This window comes from Megascapheus bottae, chromosome 10, assembly GCF_031878675.1.
Source record: "Megascapheus bottae isolate mThoBot1 chromosome 10, mThoBot2.hap1, whole genome shotgun sequence".
Lineage (NCBI taxonomy): Eukaryota > Metazoa > Chordata > Mammalia > Rodentia > Geomyidae > Megascapheus > Megascapheus bottae.
Window position 1 is genome coordinate 9,850,288 of NC_143518.1, and position 19,062 is coordinate 9,869,349.

The 19,062-nt window shown below is 36.4% G+C and overlaps 1 protein-coding gene and 1 pseudogene across 1 annotated transcript; both read left to right on the plus strand.

The window, feature by feature from the left end:
* Positions 1-13,765: 13,765 nt before the first annotated feature.
* LOC150057529 (olfactory receptor 2AJ1-like) lies at positions 13,766-14,710 on the plus strand. Its single transcript, XM_090339735.1, has one exon. The coding sequence runs from the start codon at positions 13,766-13,768 to the stop codon at positions 14,708-14,710; it is 945 nt and encodes a 314-aa protein (XP_090195861.1).
* A 696-nt stretch (positions 14,711-15,406) lies between these two features.
* On the plus strand, positions 15,407-18,119 carry LOC150057530 (myb/SANT-like DNA-binding domain-containing protein 7 pseudogene; annotated as a pseudogene).
* Positions 18,120-19,062: the final 943 nt, after the last annotated feature.

Below are 19,062 nucleotides of genomic sequence, written 5' to 3' on the forward strand. Positions count from 1 at the left end.
CGTAAATCCAAAGCCATAAAACTACCCTTAGACAGCTAATTAGGACTCTACTGGTATAGCAATCCCCTTTAGCTCCAACTGTCCTGAACTGCCCCTAACCCCTACCTTATCTCATTCCAATAGCTGATTGCTTTGTTAATGTAAATCTGTAATCTTTGCCTTTAAAAACCCTGTAGAAAAGCTGGTCAGGGCTTCCTCCTGGGTTCCTGCTGTATGGGAGTGTAGGACAGAGGCCTAGAGCTAGCCCGCCTGAATAAAGCCTTGCTTTTGCATTTCGGAACGTCTGACTCTCTGTGGTCTCTTGGTGGTCTTCCTGAGACTTGGGCATAACAAGTTCCACTCTAAACTATGGCACCTTGCTTTACAAATCATGTTAAATTACAGCAGGTTAGAGAGCAGTGAATTCTGGAAGAGGCTTTACTAGGATGGATTTCTTATTGTCTATTTAAAGCCTGGATCTTCTGAGGAAGAAAACTTAACTCTGATCTATCCTTGTATTTTGCTATCTACTTTAGATCTCTTCCATATGCCTAGAACAATAATTTATAATCCATTGCCTGTTCTGTGAGTAAATGGATTTGAACTTTTTCCAATGCTCATTTAAGTATCTTAAAATGATTTATTATTTCTATAATGCCTGCACATCCACTTCCCTTTTCCCTAGCTCACTTCACTTTTTTTATAGTTAATTGTAGATAAGATTCGCAGGGACTTTTTCTTTGTAGCCTAGGTTGGCTTTGAACTGAAGTCCTCAAATCTAACCCTCAGGATTACAGAGTAAATAATCACAAAAGGCTCACAGAGTAAGCCAGCATTGACTAGCTCTAAAAGCATATTTCACAAGACTTGTCTGACTTCCATTCTGAGGTGAGATAATCTGCCTCAGAGTCCAGGAAAGTCATCCATATGTATTTTATACTCATCTGAATTAACTTAATCAATAATTTACATATATATTTGTATTTAAAAGTGGTACTTAAAGGAAGGGAGGAGTGTCACCACGTAGCTGAACAACACAGATTATAAAAGATATAAGAAGTGTTTCACCTGCAACCTACAATAAAAATATGGCTGTACCTGAGTTGGTTAATTCTATGATCAAGAATGTAAGGAACCTAATAAAACTTTATACTGCTGAAGAGATATGTCAGATAAAGATGTACATTTCTTTTTGAACAATGTCACCCCTTTACATGCTCTCTCTCTCTGTTTACTACATCCATCCTTACCCATAAATTTGGTAGTTCGTGTTGGACATAGTGTCTAGTGAGTATCACTGCTGTATTTGTTCACTCTGGGTCTCATTATTTCTGAGCTCCTCCTCTCATCCTCCCAATGACAGATAAACTACCAAACAATGCAAAATGAAGAGAAAACAAAAAGAGCTTTTACCTCCAGGTCTTTGATCCATTTGGAGTTAATCCTGGTGCAGGGTGACAAAGAAGGATCCAACTTTAGTTTTCTGCAGGTGCTTAACCAGTTCTGCCAGCACAACTTGTTGAAGAGGCTGTCTTTCTTCCATTCTATTTTTTTTTGGCTCCCTTGTCAAAGATTAGGTGGCCCTAGGTCTGTGGTTTAATATCTGGGTCTTTAGTTCTATTCCATTGGTCTTCAGGCCTGATCTTGTGCCAGTACCAGGCTGTTTTGATAATTATAGATCTGTAATAGAGTCTAAAGTTTGGCATTGAAATTCCTCCCTCCCTGTTCTTTCTGCTGAGCAGTGTTTTTGCTCTACGGGGTCTTTTATTATTCCATATGAAATTTTGGATTGCCTCTTCTATTTCTTTAAAGAATGACTTTGGGATAATGAGAGCAAAGCTGAGTTCCGGTCAGCCCTGCAGCACGAGAAAGAAGGCTACACCATTTACAAGACCCAGCTGGGTGAGGACCATGAAAAGACCAAGGAGAGCTCTGAGTACCTCAAGTGCCTGACCCAGCAGGCTGTGGCCTTGCAGCTCACCATGAATGAGATCTACCGCAATGGCTCCAGTGCCAACAACCCACCCCTCAAGTTCACAGCCCCTAGCATGACCAGTGTCCTGGAGCAGCTCAACGTCATCAACGGCATCCTCTTCATTCCTCTCAGCCAAAAAGACTTGGAGAATCTGAAGGCTGAGGTGGCACAGCGACACCAGCTCCAGGAGGCCAGCAAGAATAGGGATAAGACCGAGGAGCCCATGGCCACTGAGCCTGAACCAGTGGGGGTCCCAGAGGACATGGGCGCGCAGCCCCAGCTTGCCAAGGACCCTTCTTCCCTGAGCTTGCAAGGACAGAAAGGGAGACAGACAGTCAGCGGGCCCGGCCCCGTTGCCCAGCCATCCAGACAGACTCCAGGAAAAGGGGGCATGCCCCGCAGATCGGAAAGGAAGCCAGCCCCTCTTCTTTTACGTTCCACCCCACACACCCCAGCGTTCTCCTGGGACCCCAGCCTGGCCTGCCTGTCCCCACTCCCCCAAAGATGTTTTTTGCACTGGTTCAATGAATACACGATACAGAGACCTAAAAAAAAATTCAGTAACTGCAACAAACATGCAGAAAAAAATTCACTAACTGCAATAAACACACATGCCCTTGAGAGTAAATAGTCAGCTTCTTTCACATTCATGGTTTGTTCTGGCCGTGTTGAAAGTATAGAAGAGGGAGATGAAGGTATGGATGGTGAATTATTTATTCAGAACTGAAATTATCTATCTAGTAATATCTCTTAAAGATTTAGAATATTGTCTTTAAACTTTTTTCCTTTTCTGTATCCCATTTAAAATAAGTTCCTGAAGCCATTTACAAATGATTCAAAAAGATATCAACTGTCTTGATTTCTCTAAAAATACATGTTAGTGTATCAACATTAATGATTGCCCATACAGGAAAAAAGAATTGAAAGAAAATGACAAAAGATTCATGGTGAGTTAAAATTATAGGCCATGAACTTTTATACAGCTGTGCTTGATAAGTAAACATACCCTGATTACTCCAGCTATGAAGAATCTGATCGTGCCTAAACCACTACCAAGACTGCATAGCCTTTAATTTTGATCAATAACCATAAAAATAACAGAACCATTAACATTTTACAGATGATAAAATAAATTCCTTTTGGTGCCTGGCAAGTAATTTAGACTTGGGATGATGAATTTGACCCAAATCTACCTAATATTCATTGCTGACAAGGCCAACACATCAGCATTATATTTTGAAATACCCAGTGAAATAAAACATATAAACCAAACTTGATATAACAGGAGTTCATCATGGGTATTAGAGAGAGGAAAATTCATAATAATGCTTATAAATGAGCTTGTTCAATGCTTAAGTTTTATTCCCTTCTGGGTGTTGTTCTCCGCACATGCTGTCGCTGTCATATCCTCATCATTGCCTATAAAAACAAAATGTCAATGATAATTGAAGAGGATGCACAAATCATTTACATTTTCCCCTGAAGGTTTATCTCATATTGTTATCGTATCTAATTTTGGTAGTTGATATCTTCTATGTATGTTTATTTTTGTATTTGAAAATTGGAAGGTATAGGAAAACAAGATAAGTGGGAGCGTGTAGGAGGAGGGAAAGTGGGAGGAAAACATGGGAAGGGGTAACAATATTCAAGAAGTAATGTACCCACTACCTGAAGAATATAACTGTAAACTCTCTGTACATCACCCCAACAATAAAATACAATTAAAAAATAAATATACCATGGTACATAGATTACTGAGCCACTTTCCTGAAATAATCAACTTAATAAAGGACCATTTCATATTGAATGCAGACAGGAATCTACATTGCCCAAAGAGTTAATACAAGGAAATTAAATCTATGTATTCACTTTACTCTATGTTTAGAGACAATCATTTATGGCAACTAGTCTTTATTAAGTCCATTTCAGCTTGACTTCAATCATTCTCAATCCCCAAGGCTTCACTGTGATTATGACATTATCTGTCTTTAAACAGTGGCTTTATTTCTGCAAATATGTTTTTTTTTCTCTATCTTGGTTCATTTGTGACTAAATATTTTCTTATGTTTTTAAGTGTTCTTTCAATTCATACAAATATTAAATGTATATTTTGTCAAAAAGGTTATTAATTTAAAAGTGAGAATAATTTTGAGAACAGGTACTATTTTGTTTGATCTTTAAAGTTATCATAAATTTAGAAAATGCATTTATTCATAATTCCAGCAGTTGACTTTAAGGTCAGTTTAAGTATCAACCACATTCAGTGCTTAGTAATTTCACTAAGCACTATCCTGAATTATACAGTAATTTGTATTACATATATATATATATATATATATACATGAACAGTGTTTTCAGAGTCTGCAAATATTCAATGCTTTGGCTTAAACCATACTGTTATTGATTTTTTCCTTTTACTGTGCAAGTCTCTGTAGACATTTCCAATGAATGCTCACATACACTCCTCCCTTCCCACAAACATACACATACTCACAACAGATGTTAAATCAGTCTACAAATAGTATTGGCCTGGAATCACATTGTCCTCATGGAGGAAACACAGATAACAAATCTAAAAATGGAAAATGAGAATGTATGTAGCCTTTACCAATATTCATAGAAATTTTTGCTGTAATATGACTTTATTTGTTGATTACTGTGGGACTATATTGTCAACTCTTCAATCCAGTGAGCCAGTACAAAGTAAGCAGAGAAAAAATATTGCATATCCTAGGTGTGTTTTATTTATCAAAATGAAGTTGACAGTTTTGGAAAGGTGCTTAAGAGAATGTTTATTCGAACTTGTTTAAAACTGCCACCTATTGGAGCTGTGAGTTTAGCCAAGTGGTAGAGAGCTCGCCTAGCATGCACAAAGACCAAGTTCAATTCCTCAGTACCACATACATAGAAAAAAAAGCTGGAAGTAGTGCTGTGGCTCAAGTTGTAGAGCACTAGCCTTGAGAAAAATCCATGGACAGTGCTCAGGCCCTGAGTTCAAGCCCCACAACTGGCAAAAACAACAACAACAAACAAACAAAAACCCTGTCACTATTCCACTTGAGCCAGAACCCCACTTGCAGCTTTTTCTGTGTATGTGATACCCAGGACTCAAACCCAGGGCTTTGTGCATGCTAACCAGGTGCTCTACCACTAGGCCATGCTCCTGGTCCCTTTAATTTCTAAATATACTAAATTTAATTTCTAATACACTAATACTTTAATTTATAATACACTAAAGCCAAACAAACTTTTCTTTTTGAAATTAAGGGATTTAACTTCATAAATAAAATTGTCAGTCTCTTGTTTCATCAGTTTTGTGTGAAAATGAGAATGCACTTCTTTTTTAAGTTATTTGCCATTTAGCAAACCAGTTTATGAATGCAATGCTTCTTGATTAATGTCAGCCATTTCAACAGTTTCACTCCCTTTTGACCCACCCCTTTCCTTCCTTTGCTTAATTTTGTGGCACATACAAACATGATTGCCTGTGTCCTGCTCCTTAACTCTTCTTCATTTGTCTACTTCTCCCCTCCTGGCCCCACACCTCCTCTTGTATGTACTCATTTCCTAGTGCTGAGTTGGACTCTGACCCAGTCTCTCTAAAAGAAAATACTATTTGAGCTGTCCATAGAATCATATACTTCACTTGACAAACAATAATTTTCTCTTTTCCTGTTTCATTTTGTTTCATTTCCCCTAATTTGTGGGTTACAGATCTTTGACATGATATATGCTAGGCAGACACTACATAATTAATCCAACAAATTTTTTTTGTAGTAGGTGCTCTAACACTTAGCTGTTTTGCTTTTTTAAAATTTTCAATAAATAGTTAAAATTGTTTCTAGGTGCCCTTGACTATGAGCCTCTTTATGCTTTCTGCATAGCATGACAAGCACAGACTACTATGTCCAAATTTCTATTGGTAGAGATGATCATCTCAAGAATTTTTTATACAAAACTGACCTCAAGTCGTCTTTCTCTCTATCCATACCTTTCATTGGATAGGGAACGGGGGAAAACAAGATGAGGGGTGGGGGAAGGGGGGAGGGAAATGGGGACCAAGACATGCGAAACGGTATCAATGTATGGGAATTAATGCACCATCTATCTGGCAAATATCGTGTAACCCTTCTATTAATTACAATAAAAAATATATGAAAAAAGTAGAATTGAGGACTAATAATTTTTATTAACTGGAATACAAATTCTACTGATGAGCTAATAACTAGTATCGCACATCTGAAATCACAGAAACTTGAGATGCTGAGACCAGAGAAGGTTGAGTCCAAGCCTGCCTGGTCAGAAACAAATTCAAGACTCAAATATCTTCAATTTATCACCCCCCTCCCTGAAAAAAGAAAAACAACGAACATGGTATTCTTGAATCATTTTGAAAACTGAACAAATTTATGCTGAAAGAGAAAGATTCAGTATTTGATATGAAAATGGGTCATGAAGAGTTCTACAAAACAGAAAGCCCTCTGTGTCATGTTTTGTATGTACTAATTGAGACCAGGTATGAAATGTGAGAGTCAGAGACAGTAACTCACATGGCATTCCAGATGGCAGTCTAGAAATGTGCACTCTGAATTCTGAATCATACAGCCTCTTTATTTAATATACATATTTACTTAATTTTTAAAAAGACCCACATTATACTTTGTTTCTAGTCAACAAAAATTACACTGACAAAAGTATTTTATTCCTTTGTAACTGCATTTTTCAATTGTTGGACTTTCATGACATGTATTTATTTATTCATTTACTTATGCATTTATTTATATTTGGTGCCAGTCCTGTGGTTTGACCTGAGGGTCTGAGCACTGTCTCTGAGCTGTCTTGCTCTAGACTAGACCTCTACTTGAGCCATACCTCCTGCATGGACTGGCTTGCAACTGCAATCCTCATATCTCAGAGTCCCCTATGGCTATGATTATTTGCTGGAATGACCCACTGACACACAGATTCATTTTTTTCTTTTAATTATTACCATATGCTTATAAAATGGGCTATTAAACAATGGCCACGAGCTCATTTTGCGAGATTCAGTATCTTTTTGTGTTCAGATTATGAACTAGGTATTTAAAATTGTGCATTTGGAAAATGCCTATTATCAAAGTATGTCTTTATGCCCCATCTTGGAATGCATTTTTACAAAATAGATCTATTCAAAGAAAGATTTATTCTTCACAGAACTTATTCTTCATGGAAGAAAATGTTGATGAATGAAATTTCTAAACCAGTGGGGTAATGTGAGAGGCAATATCCAGACTTCTTTGTGTATTATAGAGATAAGTTGGATGACTTTGATCATATACACTGTGATCTCCTTAGTATGCCTTGAAAACAAAATCCTAAGTACAAAATTCTAGTACATGTGAGATAGTTAGAATCTCACACATAGCTGGGCACTGGTGCTAGTGTCTATAATCTTAACTATTCAGGAGACTGAGATCTGTGAACTGCCATTTGAAGCCAGCCCGGGCAAAAAAGTCCATGATATACTTATCTCCTACAAACTATTCAGAAAGAAGGGAAATGACCCTGTGCTCAAATGATTAGAGCACTGTTGTTGATTAAGAAGATATCTTTGAAAATGTGTTCTGAGTTTTTGTTTGTTTGGTTTGATTTTGTTGTTTAGTTTGCCATGGACTCGGGGCTCAGAGGCTGTCCCCAAGTTCTTCTGCTCAAGGTTAGTGCTAACCACTTTGAGCCATAGCAGCATTGCATTGCCAGTTTACTGATGGTTAATTGGAGATAAATGTTTCACTGCCAATCCTGGCCAAGCTGACTTTGACCAGGATCCTCAGATCTCAGCCCTCTGAGTAGTTAGGTTTACAGAGATGAGCTACTGGCATCTGGCTGAGGTCTTTAAGATTAGGAATGATATCTTCTAAGAATGATAAAGAGGGCTTGGGAAAGAAGTTTTTCTTTCTTTCAATAAGTGTCTTTTCCTTATTTTAGTCAATCAAAGCTTAAACAGACTGCATCTACCAGCAATGAACAAACACTTCTGTGACCCCCCCCAGAGAATGTCAGTAAACACACCTAGCCTTGACACATCATGAGCCCCAATTTCCTTCTCTGGGGATCCCTTGGGGACTAAATTCCTAGAGCAATCTTATCAAAACAGGGATGTTCTCTTTCCCAGAGGCCACATGCCACAGGATTCCAAGGTAAATGAGTGACTTCTTCTTTTCTCTATGCTTCTTCCAAATGACAGCTTCCTTATCCTTCCACAATGGTGTAAGAGAGGCACCATCCAACACCTCTGGTATATTCGCATAGAAAACTCTGGTGCAGACAACAGAACAGAATAAACAAAGGCTCAGCAACTAGGGAGGTAAGCACCTTTCATGCTCTGGTGTGGTGCACGTGTAAGAAAACTTGCATTTTGTGTCATGTGAGGTAAAAGAACTAAGTAAGATCAAATGTGAAGGATAATGACATGAGCAGAGGCTTTATGGTCCTCTTTAGGGTACTTTAACCTGAATCAGCTCATGACTGAGGCAGAAAAGTGCCCATAGGCAAAAGTATCTCACCTGTTTAATGGACCAGATGTCCTGATTTCATTCTAACTCAGAGGAAAGAGTCACCTGTATTAAACAAACATAAAATTACTGTGAAGAAAAGGTTTTACACTGTAAGGTAGAGAATAAACAATTTTAAAGATGTTAGAAATATTGGGGTAGGTGGTTTACATAGAGGAAAGAAGCAAATTATGTGAATAGTTAGGAGGAATTGTTTGTCTAAATAGTTTATTAGATATAATTGTAGGATAACATGCTTTTTAAAAATTCAATAAACATAGCCAGGCTCACGTTTTTAATCCTAGCTATTCAGGAGGCTGAGATCTGAGGACCAAGGTTCAAAGCCAGCCCAGGCACAAAAGGATGTGAGACTCTTATCTCCAATTAACTTCTAGAAAAACGGGAAGTGGGACTTGGCTCAAGGGTAGGGCAATAGCCTTGAGCTGAAGAGCTCAGGGACAGCGCCCAGACCGAGTTCAAGCCCTATGAACCTCCGCCCTCAAAAATTCAATAAATTTGTATAGCAGACTATTTCCATACTGACAATTGTATTCCAGAATAAAGTAACTAGTAATTTAGTATCAATAAAGTGTTATTTTAGTGCTACTATTATAATTGAAGTTATATTATATGTGGAAAGCTAAAAGTGAGTGTTAATTTGTCATTATAAAGTATTATTTTTTTCTTTTATTTATACTTTCTTTTAAAAATTTTGTATTTTTATTGTCCAGATAGTGTATAAAGGGATTACAGTTACATTTGTCATATACTGGGTGCATTACATCTCACACATTGATACCCCTTTTTATGCTTTTGTCCCTCTTTCCCTCAACACACCCTACAGCAGCATTTTTATTTGTCTTATTAACATGAGTGCTAAGAATTTGAGTAAAATGTGCTGAAACTATCTTATATCCAGGGAAGGAATTATGAAGAGCAAAGCATGTCATAGGCTAATAGTTATCTTCCTTTTAGAACTTATTAGCTAGTTCAACGCATATTTACTCAGTATTTTCCCACCACTAATGCATATTATAAAATACATAACATCATATGGTAATTACAAAATAACATACTATATTGATTCTAAAATTAAAATATGATCAGATCCAAAGTCTGGGTTATCAGAATTAAACTTAAGGCAAAAATACAATAATACAATTTTTATAAATATATGCAACACCATTAAAATAATTTGAAGTAGTCAAAGAAATATATTACCTTATCGAATGTAACAATTTCATCTTTGCCTTGTGGAATTCTTGAGAACCTAATGATAAGTAATACAGTAACATTAATTAAAATATTGTGTGTAAAAATGTAGTGTTTAAATCAATATCCAAAGAACTTTTCTTAATTGCAAGTTCTCATCTGTGGAAAATTACTTGTTCAGTGTGATCTTGCCGAGTTCATGTTGCCCTCAATGTTGACATTTCTATTTCAAAGATTATTCCTCATGGCCCATGTGTCCTGAAGGAAAAATAGGAAATTGTTCATTGATTCATAAACTGCGTAGCAGGAATTGTGCTATTGTAATTTTGGGGATCTGGGAGTTATTTACGTCTCCAGACCTCACAAATTCTCAGGTATAAATCAGTTTGGGGTTTCCTTTGTGTCCATTCGTTCCAGCTTGGGACTTGAAAAAATATTTTGCAAGATTTCACAATGGTACATTAAACATCTATATAATAGAACCTACATGAAGAAAACAAATAAGCCCATTTGCCTAGACTTCTATGTTTTAACACTTCATAATTCAGTCAGTTGGCCACATTGTACTGGTTTCAACCAGAAACAATATGTAGTATATGACTGTACATTGTGCTGAGCCTCTACAGCTTTTGTTTCCTTGAAAGAAAAGTGTTGATGATATGCCCTTGAGCATGCTTTGGACACCATGGCAGTAGGTATATCACAGTAGCTGCCAGGACATTTTTCATGAGAGCCATTTACATCGCAGAATATACAAGAAATGCTGATTTTTGCATAGAGACAAAGCAAAGTTAGGTTGACTTTATGATTCGTGGCATCACCAGTTGTGCAAGATGGAACTGTTTTCTGCTTTAAGTAATGTACATAAACAGATTAGTAACAGGTGTGATAATTATTTTTTGTCTCTGAGATTTATAATGCCCTTAAAACAGGTGGCAGAAGCAAGATACCTGGAGGCTGAAGAGTTAGAAAGGGAAAATTGTGGTCTATTAATATACCTCTTAAAGGAAAATAGATTTGTAAGTGGCTCGGTTTTCAGGACACTGCTCTCATCTTTGAAACATTCATACTTTTAAACATTCAGGTGATGAAGCCACTCAGTCATTTCCTTCAAAATGCTGAGTCGTTTCATCTCAGAAAATGCACAGCCCAGTTTAATTGGGAAAGAAGTGAACTGTAATAGAGTGGCACTCATGGAACTGAATTCTACTTTGCTATGCTGTTATAATCTCTCAGACTCTCTCTCAGATTCTCTCTCTCAGATTCTCTCAGATTCTGTCTCTCTCTCAGATTCTGTCTCTCTCTCAGATTCTGTCTCTCTCTCTCTCTCTCTCTCTCTCTCTCTCTCTCTCTCTCTCTCTCTCTCTCTCTCTTTCTCTCTCTCTCTCTCTCTTCCCTCCCTGACTCCTTGAACTCATCTCTTTCTTTCTCCCTGTGTCCTTATATCTAATATATAGTACCTTAATGAGACTAAGTGAACAAAAATATTAGAACACAGTAACTATTGAATAACTAATATTATATTTATATTAGTCATAATATCAACACAATACCAAACATTGTTTCTGAATGTTTACTAAGTAAGAACTTTACATTTAGCTTCTCTGAGTACTACTAAAATGTTAGTTTCCCCCTCTCTGGGGAAAACTAATAGAGTTAATCTATTCTGGAAACAAATCTATTAATCATTTTCTGATAGAAATTTAATTTAGTTACAGTAGACAAATTTAATTTAGTTAGAGTAGAAGACAAATTCTTTTTATATATAACTATGAATGCAGTGATAGTTTTGTGTATACATGAAAAATAAAGATCTAATTTTTATTGATTTTATTTACCTTAATAACAACCATTCAGGAATACATTGCCTTGCTAGTTTAAAATATATTTTGTAAGCAGCAGCATACATCAGTTCATTGGATAGAAATGTATTAAAATTTAACACCCATTTTCCACATCAGTTATTTTATGATTTTATTCTATCTGTAATATATTAATCCAGGATTTGTCTGCTTCCTTTCTAATTTAATGCCAGAATATAGGTGTTTTGAAACTGCATGCTTTGTCTTCTCTTTTTGATGATGGAAATCTAACATAAGTTCTGGTGCCTGGTAGGTGAGCACTTTACCAGTGAGCTATATCCATGCCCAAGAAAGTTTTTTGTTTGTTTTTGCTTTTGCTTTTTTTAATCACTAAATCACCATTAGCCATATAAGTCATATACTTGAATTTGTAGAATAGCATTTATATCTATTAATAATTTTTATTTAGTTAGTTAATAACTGGGATTATGTCTAGTATACTCATTCAGATTACAGATTATATGAGGATTAAAAAATGAAAGGCTTTCTCATATGAGTAATCAAAGTAAAATACTACAGACTATTCATATTATGTAATAACTACTATCATTCATATCAAACTCATTTCTTATGCATTGTTATTTTTACATTTTCTAAAGAAAAATATAATGTAAGTATTAATGGAGGAACAACTAAGTTAACATATATTGTATAGTTACACAAATATTAGTTGAAAAACAAAACAAAAATAGCAAAAACCTGAGTACTTTGATGAACTCAGAAAATAAGAAATGAAGAAAATGAAGTTAGGAGGATGCATTCTATGTAGTATCATTAACCCAAAATGAAGAAATTAGAACACTTGTGCAAACTACTTATATAGAATAAGTTAGAGAGCTTAACTATTTCAGACCTTGAATTACTTTTCAGGACAAAGACTTATTTGACTATGGTGGGATTCTTAACTTTTTGAATCACCCAGATATATGCCCACAGATGTTTAATAATATACAATCTTTAAAAAAGAAGTGGTAAGTTTTGAAAATGAATATTACTGGGATCGCTTTCCTTGATTACTTATAGTGTGAAATTATGGTAATGACATGACAATCTTAATCTTTTGAATAAGTACCACCTGTACTCCCTTAAAATAGTTAAAGTTCAAATCAACACTAAGGTGGATAATAATACAAAGGGGCTAAATAGTATGGAACTCACTGCTTCTTTCAGCTGACAAAACTCAGTAGATGGTCATGACATGAAAAAATTACAATTTTTACTGCGTGTATACAGTGTCCAAAAAAGTTAATTCTTAAAATTGTGTGAAATGCATAGTCTCCAAATATGGTCAAAATTCTTGTGGAAGTCAAGCCTGTGATCCTAGCTGCTCAATAGTCTAAGAGCAGAGCATCTCAGTTACAAGTCAGTCTGAGCAGAATAGTTTGTGAGACTCTTGTACCCTTTGAACACACAGAAAACCGGAAGTGGCACTATAGCTCAAAGTGATAGAGAGCTAGCATTCAAGGAAAAAGCTAAAGAACAGTGCCCAGGGCCTGAGTTCAAGCTCCACAATCAATTCAAAAAAATTTATATTTTCAGAAGGGAATAACAAAAATGATATATTTGTGCTTATTTGAGGAGTTATTGATGCCTACTTATTATTTATAGTACAAAATGAAAAAGGACAGAATAAAAAGGAAATGTGGAGCTCAAAAACCAGAAAAAGTAATCGTAGGATTATTATTTGTTGTTTTCTTGTAGTTTCATAGAAGAAACCCAGTACTTTACAAAGTTATAGCACTGAAAATCCCACCACACATAAATTAAAAATTTAAATACCCAGATGGTAAAATTTGTATGAACAAGACCAGATAGAAAAATTAGAAATTGATTAAACTATTTTAGAGTAAAAGTGTCAATAAATAAAGTTTGTTGCTGCTTGGCACATGATGCATCATAAATCTCATTTTAGGTATATATGTGTGCATGTATATGTGTATAAGAATGGAATATAACTATAATATTCTTTGTTTTTTTTAGAAACAAAATAGAATACTTTATTGCACAAATCATTATTCTGCATACATTAATGTTTTAGATGGCCAGTCTGAGTTCTTCCCTGTAATTTGACTTTAAACTATGGAATATCTGTGTGCACATGTGCATGTGTGGGCTGAGATTTTATTTTTTTCATATATTCTTATTGTAATGAACCTCCTATATTCTACTTTTCCAATGACTTTCTTTCAGACACAATATAAGAATTCATGATGGGACAAGAGAATTATACTTTCAGCAATGACTTCATTCTTTTGGGACTGTTCACTTCTTCCCAAGCCAGTCTGGTCTTCTTCTCTTGTTTATTTGCCATTTTCATCATGAGTATAACAGAAAATGCACTCATGATCCTCCTTATCCGAGGAGACTCACGACTCCATACCCCTATGTACTTCCTGCTCAGCCATCTCTCCTTCATGGATATCTTGCACATCTCTAATATTGTCCCCAAGATGATCGCCAACTTTCTCACAGGCAGCAGAACTATTTCCTTTGTGGGATGTGGATTTCAAATATTTCTATCCCTAACTCTGCTGGGCGGCGAGTGCCTCCTCCTGGCTGCCATGTCCTATGACCGTTATGCAGCCATCTGCCACCCATTGCGGTACCCAGTGCTCATGAAGGATGCTGTCAGCAGGCTCATGGCGGCAGGGTCCTGGCTGGTTGGGACCCTTAACTCCATAGTTCATACAGCCTATGTACTTCACTTTCCCTTCTGCCACTCTAAGGCCATTGATCACTTTTTCTGTGAAGTTCCTGCCATGTTGAAGCTGTCCTGTGTGGATACTGCGCGCTATGAACATGGAGTTGATGTCAGTGGCATCATTTTCCTGCTGATCCCTTTCTCCATGATCTCTGTGTCTTACATACAAATTTTACACACTGTGTTCCAAATGAAATCCTCGGAGGCACAGAAGAAGTCCCTTTCCACATGTTCCTTCCACATGGTTGTGGTCATAATGTACTATGGACCATTTATTTTCACCTATATGAGACCTAAGTCGTATCACACTCCTGGCCAGGATAAGTTTCTGGCTGTCTTCTACACCATCCTCACACCTATGCTGAACCCCATCATCTACAGCTTCAGGAATAAAGATGTCCTGGCTGCTGCCAAAAGTATACTCCAATGTAAATTTCTGATCCAAAAGTGAAAGAATTTGCCTGCATTACATCCCTTTCTCCATAGATAGTAATTAGGACTGTGCATTATATTTCTCTGAAAAGACAATATTTCTTTGTTTTGAAACAAGTATTTTGAAGAATTTGTGTGTGTGATGTATTTAAAACTAATTGATATGATAATATGTAATAAACTTTCAAAATACTTCTTACTAATATTGCAAGTATGTAAAACATATATATGGAAAACATGAGTTCATGCAAAGTTTTTATTTTCATGAAACTTTTCAGAATGTATTCCAGTTAGTATAGTAGTATATTGTTTCTCAAAATACCCTAAAATGAATACAATTTTTTTTGCCAGACTTTGTATTTCCTAGGGGAAATACAAAATTAACTGGAAACAATGATGCTAAATATGAGTTTCCACATGTAGTATATATCTTAATGTCTGTCTTTATAGCATATAATTTCACAGAATGAAAATGAAAACAGCTGAAATTAGAATACTAAGAAATTATTGTGGTTCCAAATGAAAATTATTGCCTAGCTAAGGACAAGAAAGAATCCACATCTCAAGATTTATACATTTATGCAACTTTGATACCCATCTGAAACTTTAAAAGCTCCTGTAAGGCTTAAAATTAATTATTCCTACCAGAATTACAGAAACACGAAAATAACTGTACAGTGGTGAGAATAAAAGATGTAAAATATGCATGGTTACCATGGTAAAAACTAAAAAGCCTGGGTCAGTGGATGTGAAATTGCTAAAGAAAAAAAATGCAACTGGGCATGGTGGCTCACATCTGTAATTCTACCTACTCAGGAGGGTCAGATCTGAGGATGACAGTTCAAAGCTAGCCCAGGCACTACAGACGGAAAGAGTTATCTCCAATTTTCCACTAGAAAACCGAAAGTGGGGCTATGGCTGAAGGGTAGGGCAGTATCCTTGAACTGAAGAGCTCAGGAACAGTGCCCAGGCCCAGAGGCAGGATGGTTGTCTTGAACTGAAGAACTCAGGGACAATGGCCAGGCCTAGAGTTCAAGCACTATGACCCATTAAAAATGCATGTATAAAACTGGTGAACAAAACCGGAATATTTTTTTCATATATTTTTTATTGTAATTAATCGAAGGGTTACATTATATTCGCCATATAGAAGGTGAATTACTTCACATACATTGATACCCTTTCTCATGTCTTGGTCCCCATTTCCCTCCCCCGCACTCCCATCCATCATCTTGTTTTCCCCCTTCCCTATCAAATTTCAAAAATAACCAAATACGTATTTATCCAATATATCAGATAACAAAGTGAAATACTGTAACAATATGAGATAACCAAGGGACAGCAAAAGAGATGAGAGATAACATAGTATATTAAGGACAACAATCACTCAGACTAAACATAGAGCTCCCCTATGACCCAGCAATTCCACTACTTGGCATTTACCCAATTGTCCAGAAACAAGGACATACTAAATCCACTAGCACAACGATTTTAATTGCAGCACTATTTACCATAGCAAATATATGGAACCAACCCAGATGTCCCTCAGTTGATGAGTGGATCAACAAGATGTGGTATTTGTACACAATGGAATTCTATGCTGCTGTCAGAAAGAATGACATCGCCCCATTTGTTAGGAAATGGAAAGACTTAGAAAAAATCATATTAAGTGAAGTAAGCCAGACTCAAATGAACATAGGCTCAATGGTTTCCCTCATTGGGCATAATCAGTAGAAACCTTGGGCTCTCCAAGCAGAGATTTGCAATAGAGCAAAACCTAGATACATAAGGCCATACAGTATGACGGTAAATGAAAGGACCTCTAAGATATAGAAACAAAAACCAGAATATTTAAATGTAAATCACAAAGCAAAATATACAGTTTATCATCTATGTAAATTCAAACTATAGTACTCCTCACAAAATTATGAAAATATTGTTGAAACTGGAAAGCATTATTGAAATAAAGATGACAACATGTAGAATTATCAGCAGAGAAGATGAAAAATTAATATCAGTAATAGAGCATAAAATTAAGTTATTATGTCACTTGGATAATAATAAAAAAAGATAAATGCAATTAAATCTTCAAGAATCTGTGGCAAAACCTAAGATTCTAAGATGAGGCAATACATTCCATGAGGCAGATAATGGAGCTTTCTATAAATTAAAGGGATAGAAAACTTATTAAAATTTGGGCAAACAAATTCCAGATATTGATACTGATTTTAACAGTTATGTGTGCTGGGAACCAAACAGCTGTTGCTATGACATCCAGAAACTGTAAGTTTCTGTAAGCTGAAAGTACTTAGTAATAAGCTAAAAGAACTTAGTAACTGTAAGACTTTGTAAATTGAAAGAATCGCTATTGTTTCTACTACCCCTTCCATGACGACCCAACTGCATTATTCTGTTAAGCAAAAAGACCTTGATTTATGTATCCTGTTTGGCTGAACAGTTTGACCACCTCCTGACCCCCTCCCCAGGTTTGTTTCAGATACATATTGTATAGAGATGGTTACTAAGCAATATCACTAGGCAACCTGCTTGCTTCAATCACCTTTTTGCTAAACGTATATATTTTGCTGTGCAAAAATAAAGATTGGGACCTTGATCACAATACTGTCTTGGTCTCCTTTCTCATGTCTGGTTTGTCTCCCATTCAGGTCTACTCCTCCTCGAGCTCTAGTTGACTACCCTGCAGGCCGGGGCATACATGAAACAGAAATTTTGATAATTTAAACTGACATGACCAGAAAAGAATATTTTCATATCCCATCATAATTTAAATGCCAAGATCTTCAATGCACTAATGGCTCACACATGTATTCCTTGCTACTTAGGAGGCTAAGGTCTGAGGATCTTGGTAACAAAATCAGCCTAATTAGGAAAGTCTGCTTCCACAGCCGTTGCAGAGGTGCAACTGCTCCCTATCAGAGCAGTCCCCTGATCAGACTGGCTGTGTCAGGTGAACCCATTCCCAGCGCCAGCACCAGCACCAGTTGAAACCCTCCAGGGGCAGCTTCCACTTCATGGCCTCCAGGTTCCTCTTCCAGAGTGGGTTTGGTCTCTGATGGAAATAGACCTTTGGGTAATGAGCCCCTTCCAAGGTAGGTGAGGCGAAGAAGGCGGTCAGGTGCCAGGACTATTGCAACTGAGTTGGCAGAAGACAAGAGGTTGGCACAAGAACGGCCAAAGCTAGAAGAAGAAAAACTGGATAGGTCGATGGCTATTGGTGAAGAGGCGAATACCAAGCAAGATACTGCTAATGAGCTGCTCAGGGGCACAGTCCCATGGTTGTCAAGAGCAGTGGAAGAAGCTACTTGTGCTTTCAGCTAGGACTCGAAAACTTGCTTCAGAAGTTGAAGCAATTTTCAGATTGCCAAAAGATGGGAAGTGATTGTGAAAGAGTATATTTCATAAACTGAGAGAAGTCTCCCCACACCTGTCTTCTGGTACCACAGCACATTTTTTCTGTCCTCATAAAGGTGCAGTGAAATGTTGATTTACAAAGGAAATAGCAGTATATTTATGAGTTCTATTTAGTAAGATTCTCCACTAAGTGAAAGAGCATATAGAAAAGACAGAATCCAGTCCAAGAGAGCTAGTTTGTCCTGGCCTTTTTTATTTTTAATTTTTTTTCTTTGTGATTGGGAGCAATTTTCTTTACCTCCATACAATAGCTTCCTCATCTGTGAAATTAAAGATAGCTAATAACTCCTGCCTTGCCTACCTCTCAAGGCTGTTGGGAGGATCAGATGGCTAATACATGTGAAAAGTTAAAAATTGAAATGCACATACATTTACATATGTATGCTATTAATGTGTATGGCCTTGGCTGGAACAAAGCTCCAAAATACAAAATACAAAGTGTGGTGTATACCTTGACCTATTGCTTAAATCTACTAGTTTAATTTGACTGCTTCATGGAGTTTGAGGTCTTTAGATTTTTTAAATCCCTTTATGGCTCATTAGACTAATGTAAGTATAGTGTGTATTTTTCCCTTTGTTTCATTCTTCTTTGCTATATCTCTTACCTATCTATTAGTCACCATACTTGGCAATAGTCCAACTTGTTAAACCTTCATTTTACTACTGCTTCCCCTCCTATAAAGTTAAGTACATAGCAAAGAACCAATTGGAATCACAGTAGTATGTTAATGTTTCTTATTAAAAATCTTTCATATGATGAATATTGACTGTTTTATAAAAAAACACTGGCTGCTTTTTAAAACAATAAATAATTTTTATACTTCATATTATTTGGGTCTCTTTCTATGCATAAGTTAAATCTTTAAATTTTAATTTCCCTTTGAACCTTATAGAAACCATTTGGGTTGTATCAGTTTGCAATCTGCTTTTAGCTAATTT